This window comes from Gossypium hirsutum, chromosome A04 (genome assembly GCF_007990345.1).
Source record: "Gossypium hirsutum isolate 1008001.06 chromosome A04, Gossypium_hirsutum_v2.1, whole genome shotgun sequence".
NCBI classification, from domain to species: Eukaryota; Viridiplantae; Streptophyta; class Magnoliopsida; order Malvales; family Malvaceae; genus Gossypium; species Gossypium hirsutum.
Genome location: NC_053427.1, coordinates 11,160,278 through 11,170,429, shown reverse-complemented (window position 1 = coordinate 11,170,429; position 10,152 = coordinate 11,160,278). Strand labels below are relative to the sequence as shown.

The window sequence follows — 10,152 nt, the reverse complement described above, 5'->3', positions numbered from 1 at the left end:
CAACAAACTAAACATTTTCAGCAGCAAAAAACCCTAGCCACCAAGTTTTCAGCCGCCACTCCCCTCACTCTTGGCCATCACGCGCACCACCCACGCACGCCCCTCACCTCCTCGTGAGCCACCCACATCTGACACACCTGCAACAGAGACAAAAACAACAGCAAGAGAAAGCATGCGAGGGATGGGGGAAGAAATAAAAAAAGAACGAAAACAAAAAATAAAAGATGAATGGTTTGTAGATCGGCCTTAAAAAGCCAAAATCTATCATTTGTAAAGGAGGGATTTTACAAAGATTGAAAAAAGACAATCACAAAAATCCCTCCGAACTTCGAATACAAAGGAAAAATCAATAAAAAGGTTTGCATTTTTTTTCTTTTTCTCTCTTCTTTCGAATCTTTTTTTCTTTTTTTTTTGTTTTTTTTATTTCTTTCTATATACATATACATATATATATTATTAAAAAAAACAAAAAAGTTACCTTTTGAACTTCTGGCCACCGTGTGCGGTGGTCGGCAACGGCGGCGGTGCGACCAACGGAGGTGGCCCAGTGACCGGGATTCCACCGGAGAAGAAAAGGTTTGAGAGGATTTTAAGGGGGGGTTTCAATTTTTTTTGGAAGGAAGGAAGGAAATGAAATTTTTTCAAAAAAACTTGACTTTTATAGCATGGCAAAACGGCACCGTTTTGTGCCTAGAGAATAGAAGCTTAAACGGCGTCGTTTCATGCCCGTCTGACCCGATCGGACCCGACCCGCTAGAGGATCCGCGTGTTTTTAATTCGACGGCATATTTGCGCAATCGGTCCTTCTGAATTTTCATATTTCGCAATCAAGTTATCTTTTGTTTATAAATTAGCCCTGAAATTTAACCCGATTATTAAATTAGCCCCCTACTGCGCAGCGTTTTAATAAGCTGAAATATTGCGCTTTTGATCCCCCATGGTTTTGTGCGTGTTCAAATAAGCCCCTCTTTTGTCTTATATTTTAAAATCTATCCCGAGCTTTCTATTTTGTTTTCGATTCAATCCTTTTTATCATTTTGACATTTTAATAATTGATTTTGGCATTCATTTTTTATTATTACGTTATCTATTGTTATTATTTTTATTTTTATGTATGTGATATTTATATTATTATTATAACTCCTATTATTATTTCTAATATACATATATTACGTGCATGTATATATATATAGTATTATCTTTTATTACTTTATTTTAATATCTTTATTATGTATATATATAGAGTATAATTTTCAATTACTTGATTATTTATTATTTTTTTTGTATTTTAATATTATTACCATTATTATTATTATCATTGTTAATATAAGTGGATACTTTGTTATATGTATATATCTTTAGTATTATTAGTTATACATTTTATACTATTTCTTGTATATGTTCTTATCAATGTTAGTATGTGTTCTATCTTGCGTATATATCTTTAATATATATGTATGTAGTTATGTAGTAATATTAAGAGTTGTCTTTTAGCATTATTTTTAATATGTATATACTATGTAGATATTTTAACATTTTTATATATATTGTGTGTATGTATCTTTAAATATTGTATTTTTATATATGTTATGTATATACCTCTAATACCATATTATTTGTATATTATTATTTTTCATATCTTCTTGAATAATATTACATATATATATCTCTTTTGATACCACATCATAGATATTCTATTATTTTATTTATTTTTATTCCTAGTATATTTATTATTAATATTAGTATATGTGTTTCATTATACATATATATATATTTTATAAATAGTATTATTTTCATATATCCTTATATTTATCATTATACTTATTATTTTATCCTAATATTACTATGTATTGATTTTAAAATATATGTATATATTTGTGTAGTATTGTTAATGTATATAATTTTTTATGTCATTAGTATTTATAATGTATCTTGCATATGTTCATTTTATATAGGTATATATTACGTACGTATTTTAATATTACCATGTATATACTTTTCACTCTTATCATTATACGTACTTTAATATATATATATAGCACTATTAGTATTTTTAATATTATGTTTACGTTACTTCATCTGTTATTATTATATGTTTATATGTATATTTGTTGTTTTTATTTCGTGTTTGATACTATTATTACGTTTAATATATCGCATGCATTGTCATTGTTTTTAATATTATTGTCGTATTTATTATGTGCCTCGATGAATTTCTAATTCTTATTTTTCATTTCCCGCCCATTTTATATCATCTCGCTGTTCACCGTTTTAAAATGTTTATTCATGTTTTTTTATTTATTTCAATAAGCAAGGCAACGTACTGATTTAACATTGAGTCATCGATTTCATCGCTATGTTGGGTGAACATCAATCGACTTGTGTTTAAACGGTATGTCCTTCTCAAAAATAAAAAAGATTAAAAAGTTCTCGTGTTTCAATCGGATCACGACTAAATGTTACATCGAACTTGTATTTTTAAAAAAATCAAAACAACACGTGTTTTACAATATATCAATTTTGGGCGTCGCGAGGGTGCTAATACCTTCCTCGCGCGTAACCGACTCCCGAACCCTACTTTACTCTGATTTTCGCGTAGACCCACATTTGGCCTTCACTTTGTTCGAGGATAAATTTTCTTTTCAAAAAAGATGATTTATTAGGTGTCCGATCACACCTAAAAAAAGGATCGATGGCGACTCCCTTTTTAAATAAAATCGAAAGTCGGTTTTTAAAATTTCAAATAATCACCATAATTAGCGACCAAGCTAAAATTTTTACGTCGCTACACTTTATATTGTATTATCTTAATATATTATATATTGTCTCATTCAAACACCTTATATATATTTGTACATGTACGTTATTTTAATTGAATTTTTCATTCAAAATACTTACTATTTTAAAGTTCTTAATATCTTCATACATGTGTTGACCTATTTTGATAACTTTATTTCGTTTTTTATAAAATCTTCATTTTAGGTTTTTTCTCATATTATATTAACATTTTATGTAACATTTCATTCAAAAGTTTTTATGTTCGTACATGTATAATTTATAGTAAAATTAGTTCAATCTTATATACATATTTAATCCCATGTTATTCTCGCATATATTTCTTTCTAAATTTATTTATGTATATGTGTGACTTTAAATCTATTATATATATATATAAGTGTTTCCTAATCTCATATCTTATTGTATATTTTTTACTCTCCTTTTATATTCTATGTATATTATTAATCTTATTTTATTTTGTATATGTAATTCCTTTTTAATTTATTTATATAGTATGTATTGATATTATTTAAAGAAAAATCTCACATGTCTTATGTTTCTTTTACATTATTATTATACGTATCTGTATATATATATATTGGTATTTGTATTTGATTTATACAACATTAAATTCACTTGTTTATACATATAGTTTTCTTATTACATATATCATTATGTTTTTTTGTGTTACATATATGACTAATGGAAAAATTAATTTAGTCTTATATACATTATTAATTTCATGCAAATATTTTACTACTAATAATTCCCAAATCTATTTATATAATTACATGTTTTGTGAATCTACTATGTATATTTCTTAAAGTTATATCTTATTACGTATTCTTGCTATAATTTCACATTCTACATATTATCAAATTTTTTGTTATTGAGTGTATTTTAATAAACATTTTTACATGCATATGTTATTTGATTTAAAAGTTGTCATTGTATGATACATGATTTAAAGAATGCATATATATCTTTTGTTTGCTTTTATAAATAGTTTCAAATTCAACAATTCATTTATAATATATTATGTTCTCATCCTTTTAAATTTGTCTCATACTTTTTTTTATTTTCATTTGGTTTTGCATATTTGGCATTTAATTGCGTTGTATTAGGCTATGTATGTTATCGTTGCGTATTATTTCCGTTTTGCATTTCTATTGTATGGATCATTCTTTATTCATGTGTAGAAAATTAATAACATTTTTCTTAGATTGGTTGAATTTAATTGTTTATTTTGTTAGTTGATTAAATGAATTATCTTCATTCATCCGTCATATTATTTCATACATGCATGTTATCCCATGTTTTTATTTTTCCTTTTGGGTTTACAAATATCATTTTATGTTTCCCAACTCTTTAAAATTAATTATTCCATATCTATTTCAAATCGAATTAATACATTTCAAGCTGGTTTTATAATTACTCGTTTAAAAATTCCTTAAAACGAAGGTAACGTTTGATGTTTGGAAATTCGGGAATCGTGCCCTACCGTGCTGGGTTTCGATTTCCCGTTTATTCAAAATAATCGAACCTTCCTTTAGAATTTCACTCTTTTTTTTATATTCTAAAATAAGGCCATGTTCAATATTTGGAAGTTCGAGGAATCGTGCCCTACCGTGTTGGGTTTTGGTTTTTCGTTGTGCCAAATAATCGAGCATCCTATTGTAATTTTCAATGTAAAGCTTTTGGAAGTCAAAAATCAATTGTGATTTTAAAGGTATAAAGAATCGTGTCCTATTGTGCTGGATGTGATGCTATATGCCTTTGAAATGAAAGAATTTTGACGACTAACTTGAACCAAATGTTTTTTAAAAAAAGAACCATATTCCAAATATTTTTAAATCTTAGACATAAGGGTAGTATTTAATCAATTCGGTACCAATTTTGGGCGTAATGAGGGTGCTAACCCTTCATTGTACGCAACCGGCTCCTGAACCCGTTTTCTCAAATTTCGTAGACTAAAATCGTTGTTTTAGTAAGTCAAAATGTTTTATTAAAATGACTAAATTTCTAGGTGATCCGATCACACCTAAATAAAGAGATTGGTGGCGACTCCCAATTTTCAATTTTCGTTTTCTTTTCAAAACCAAAGTCGATCCTCGTTTTTTTTTAAAAAATAATTTCGACCGTGTTTAACATTTTAGTCACTGAGAATCATAATTTTAAACAAAATTTTAGGGTAAATTATACGATCGATCCCCATATTTTTTCGTTTTGAGCAATTTAAAATTTTTTTATGTTCTTTAAATTTTTTATTCTTTATTGTCCATTATATTATGTTTCTCCCTCTATTTTCTTACCTTCTCCATTTCTTTTAACATATCAAGAAGTCGAATTGACAGTGAAAAAATAAGTAGGAAGTCGAAAACCATCATTGCCTATAACCAAAACCCATAAACCCATACCATGCTTTTTTCTTCACTGCTAATTCAACTTCCTGATATGTTGAAAGAAATAGAGAAGGTAGGAAAATAGAGAGAGAAGCAAAAGAGAATGGAAAATAATGAAAAAGAAGAGTTAAAAGAACATAAAAAAAAAGAAATTGCTCAAAATAAAAAAATATGGAGACCAATTGTATAATTTAATCTAATTTTTTAATTTGAAATGATGATTTAATGCGCCACATTAGCGTACCGTTATACCATTAACGACAATTAACAACTCAGTGACTAAAATGTTACAATACGATAACATAAGTGATTAAAACGTAATATTTCAAACATAAGTGACTAAAACGTAACTCAATGTAAACAAAAGTGACCATAGGTGTAATTTACCCATACTTAATTTTTACATATACATTTGTGATAAAATTTCTAGTAATTATTCTAAACGCCTGCAATTATTATGTTTTAAGATCAAATCCTCGTTTTCATTGGTTTCTTGACATTAAACAACAAAGAGAAATGAATTTTTCTTTAGTGTTGAAAATGCTAAAGTAAAATTGAATAATGGTCATATTATTTTCATCGTCTTCATTCCTCTTGCAACCATCTCATTATGAAGGAGAGCAGCTCTTGTTTTGTCGCCATTTCTGAGGTAACAAGTGATTAAAGCTTCACATATCTCTTCACTGATCCCTATAGAACGACCTTTCATTATTCTTAGATACTTCTCAGTTTCCTCTACTTTTCCACAGTCACAAAGACCTCTAATCAATGTTGTAAAAACTGGTAATCCAGGAGACAGTGACCTATACTCCATTTCATAGTATAATTTCAGAACTTGTTGGATCTTCCCCTGTTTCCCATAAGCAGACATAAGATGAATGTATGTGACTTCATTAGGTGAAAGTCCTTTATCTAAAACAAGAGTTAAGAACCCATTAGCTTTCCCCGAATCCCCAATTTCGCAAAGCCCTCTCACCATTTCATTGAAAGTGGAACAACTTGGAACGAGTCCCCTGTCGATCATTTCCTCAAAGTGTTTCACACTAGCATCCAATTCGCCGGCTTTAGTACATGCCTCGATCAAATGGTTAAAAGTTTCATCATATGGCTTCAAACCCATATTTTTCATCTCTCGCAACATGCTTTCTGCTTCTTGAATTTTGCCTCTTTCACAATATGCTTTTATGAAGGATGAAAACAGAAAAGAGTTGGCACTAAAGTCTCTCTTAAGCATTTCATCATACACCTCCCATGCTGATTCCAAATTCCCAAGCTTCAATTTAGTATAAACAATGAAAGAGGAAGCAATGGTATCGAGAATCAAGTTCTTTTGCAACATTCTCTTCAATAATTCCATACCCTCTTCAATTCTACCCTCTTCTATAACCTTAAACACCAAGTTCGTATTAACAATAACTATTGGAGAGCATCTCTTACCATGAATCCTATCCAACAAATTCACCACAACTTGCAACTTCCCTTCTTTACACAAAGCACCAATCATCGTCCTTACCGTAATTTCATTGGGGTATTTCCTATTGCGAATCATATGCCCATAAACCTTCCAAACCATTGCATTTTCACCAGATTTTTGCATCCCATGAAGCAAGGCATTGAAACTTGACAAGTTCAAACAAAACCCATGATTCTCCAAGTAACAAGAAACCTCAAAACCATCCTCAAACATTTTCAACTTTGCATATGCCTGAACCAACAAATCGAACACCACAGGACTTGAATCAACAACTTTGTAACTACCCAGTAAAGATTCCACAAGACAAAATCTAGTTGAATTGGATTCACTTGTTTTCAAAGCTGATTGGATCAATATCTTAGCTTCAGCTAATTGTTGGGCATGAACTACAATATGAATTGCAATGCAGTAAGAGTAAATCTGGTGTTGGAAGTTTTGGGTCTTTGCAGACCAGTAAAAGAAATTTAAAGCCGATCTTGCATGCTCAGGCAGCTTGAGTTGGAGCAGTACTTGTTGAACAAGGGAATGGGTTAATTGGACTGAAGATAAAGTTCTAGTGAGAGTATCCCAGTTATGGGTTTTCTTGAATAAATCAGAGATAAAACTAACATTCGAGTCATTGTTAGATTGCAAGAGCAATTGGGAGGGGATAATGATGGTTTTGGTTACTGCAAATGAAGGACTGTTGGTGATTGATGAAGAAACTAAAAAGGACTGAAGTTTCCTACTCAACAGAGCCATTTACAGATGCATTGGTCGATGTTAGCTTACCTCAAACATGGACACAATTATCATATCATCTTCAACTTGCTCTGTCAAATGAAAAATTAAGATGCTGTTCTACTCCCAACATGATATTCTTCGACTTTTGCATCCAATTCGTATTCGTTCAGTACTTGCTATATCATATCACAGAACAAATAAAAGTGATTAATCGCAGCATTCGTAAAAATAGTCAAAACATATAGATAAACAAGGAAACATTTAATAACCCCTAAACCCTCGAAATAAAAATGATTCTTCTGAAACATCAAATTAATTGACAAAAGCAACATTCATACACCATGAGACAGAGTAAGAAGCAGTAGCAGCTAAAACAGAAAATCAAATACAGAACAAAGCAGAAAACAGAAACCGAGCCATAACTCGGAATCTATAGACTCAAGTAGAAATCTTATAATCAAACTTAGGGTTTCAAAAATTACCTTATTTAACTTCCTGGTCTGCTCCAAACCTGAAGGCAAGAGAGAACTTGGGTGGAGAGATGAGAGCGGTGGGTCGTGAATCTTTTCAAGGAAATTTTTGAAGAGGTATAATAACTTATTTGGATCTCTAATTTTATAAGACATCATTTTAGTCCTTTATTTAATTCTTTTTGTCCATTTTAACCCTTGAACTTATGTTATTTATCAAATCATTCTAAAATGAATGAAAAATTAATGCTTATTAGCTTTGCTAACGTGGCTTAAACATGGATTGCCACATGAATATCATGTCAATAATTAATTATTTTTTAATTTTAAAAAATTCAAAAAATAATAAAAAATTATTTTTGAAAAATAAAAAATTATTAAAAAATTATAAAAATATTTTAATATTTTTAATTTTAAGAATTAATTAATTACTAATATGATATACACATGAACTATCGCGTGGATACCACATCAGTAAAGTTAACAGACATGAACTTTTTCATTCATTTTGGAATAATTTGACGAATAATGCAACTTGAATGGCTAGAAAAGGTAAAATAAAATAAAATAAAATGAGAGCTAAAATGATTTTTATTTTAATGTAAAACAAAAGAAATTAGTGGGTAGCAAATTGCACACCAAGCCAATTTAGTTAGACCTCTCATCAATTTGATAAACAACTGACAACCGTAGGCACAAGCCTCCCTTCCACCTTTGAGCTTCAACCCACGCGATGGCACTATGCCTTTGGGTTTTATACTAAAGAAAATACCCTAATGGCCTCCCTAGGGGCTAAAGAAGACAACAACATGTCAATGCATGAAGCTAAATTTGTGTTTTGCAGCAAGGAAATAAAAATAAAAAAAAAGAAAAAGGAAACATGGATGGCGATTTGCTGAATCTGAAAGTAGGTTTAAAGTCAAATTTGAAAAATTTCGACATCGGAAGGAGAAATTTAAAGGAGTCGGCCAATTTGTCAAATTTTTTTAGGGAGTGGAGTTGATTGTTGTTTATGCATGTACTGGAAATTGTAAATTTTTTTTATTAATTTCCTCTTTTGTTTAATGATATGAGCGTTCCATTTTTCCACGTTGGTTGGGTACTTAATTCGTTGTAAAAAAGGATTTTAAATAAAAAGTGGATTAAATTTTGTATATATAGAAGTAGATTGATTTTGTAATTTTTTTATAATTTAAATATTTATGTATTTATATATATATTAGAATTAGGACCAAATTGAAACAATATGTAAATTTCAAGAGTTAATTTTTAAAAAAAATTATAACTAATGTAAAATTTTAGGGCTAAATTTATTATTATATTAATTTTTTAATTTTCACCTCTCCCTTTCGTCAAAAAAATGAACTGTCATAGCGAAAATGGACCAAAAAAAAAACAAATTAATTGGGTGATCATTTTGAATATTTTAAAAGTTAGGTCACCAAAAAAAAAACTAGAACTCCTATCACATGCGTATGCATGTGGAAACCACAAATTGATAATACAAAAGTGTGTTAAAAATATATATATAAATTAATAATGGAACCTATAGTTTGAAATTAATTAATAATAACACATGAAATATGCACGATATTAATATTAAAACAAATTAGATTAAATTATTTATCATTGTGTTGTCATCTATCTTGAGTCGGTGTCAAGTTAACTTGTGGCACCAACTCAATCAAATATATTATTAATAGAAATCTTATCACATGAACATGTGTATGCATATAAATGAGTTCAAATACCATCATATGCATATTATTGTTTTTTTTTAATTAAAAAGACTAAAATACCCTCGAATAATATAACTTATTCTAAATATGAAAGATTACTTTTATAATTTTCTAACAGGGTTAATACTCGATTAACTCATACCATCAAGTCAATTAAAATTTTTATTAATAGTATAGATTATTATAAGTTGAGTAGTACACATTTTTAGTGGAACAAAATTCCACTAACGGATATACAATCCCTTAGGGTTTTTTTTCAATGTATAATATAGATTTTTATTTTATTTTATATTTTTTCCTAAGGAATTGAATCAAAATTTACACCATATTTGGATTAAAAAAAAAGAAAGTAAAAAGGTGGAAAGCTAAAAAAAAGAGTAAATGATTACATTTTATTTTGCTTGAATAGTTAAAATTAGACTTGTTTAAGGATTGAGTAGTCTGCTCAGCCTGGTCTCATTTAGGTTAGGTTTAGACAAGAATTTTTACACCTTAAGTCGACTCGACTCAACGCAGGTTCGAATCTTGAAGTCAACATTATTGGAAAGGTTAGTAATGAACCCCAA

The 10,152-nt window shown here is 29.1% G+C and overlaps 1 protein-coding gene across 2 annotated transcripts; it reads right to left on the bottom strand.

The window, feature by feature from the left end:
• Positions 1 to 5,537: 5,537 nt before the first annotated feature.
• Positions 5,538 to 7,969, bottom strand: LOC107948814 (pentatricopeptide repeat-containing protein At1g66345, mitochondrial). Of its 2 annotated transcripts, XM_041110917.1 has the most exons (3): positions 7,860 to 7,969; positions 7,426 to 7,553; positions 5,538 to 6,885 (listed from the first exon to the last, which is right to left on the bottom strand). In XM_041110917.1, the coding sequence occupies exons 2-3, from the start codon at positions 7,447 to 7,449 to the stop codon at positions 5,746 to 5,748; spliced, it is 1,164 nt and encodes a 387-aa protein (XP_040966851.1). In that variant the 5' UTR covers positions 7,450 to 7,553; positions 7,860 to 7,969; the 3' UTR covers positions 5,538 to 5,745. The 2 variants fall into 2 exon arrangements, with proteins under 2 accessions (XP_040966851.1, XP_016738958.1); XM_016883469.2 differs by having other exon boundaries at positions 5,538 to 7,553.
• Between the last annotated feature and the right edge of the window lie 2,183 nt (positions 7,970 to 10,152).

What these genes read in the sequence shown, in the direction of transcription:
- LOC107948814 (XM_016883469.2), bottom strand. Translation starts at nt 7,395, where the DNA reads ATGGCTCTGTTGAGTAGGAAACTTCAGTCCTTTTTAGTTTCTTCATCA.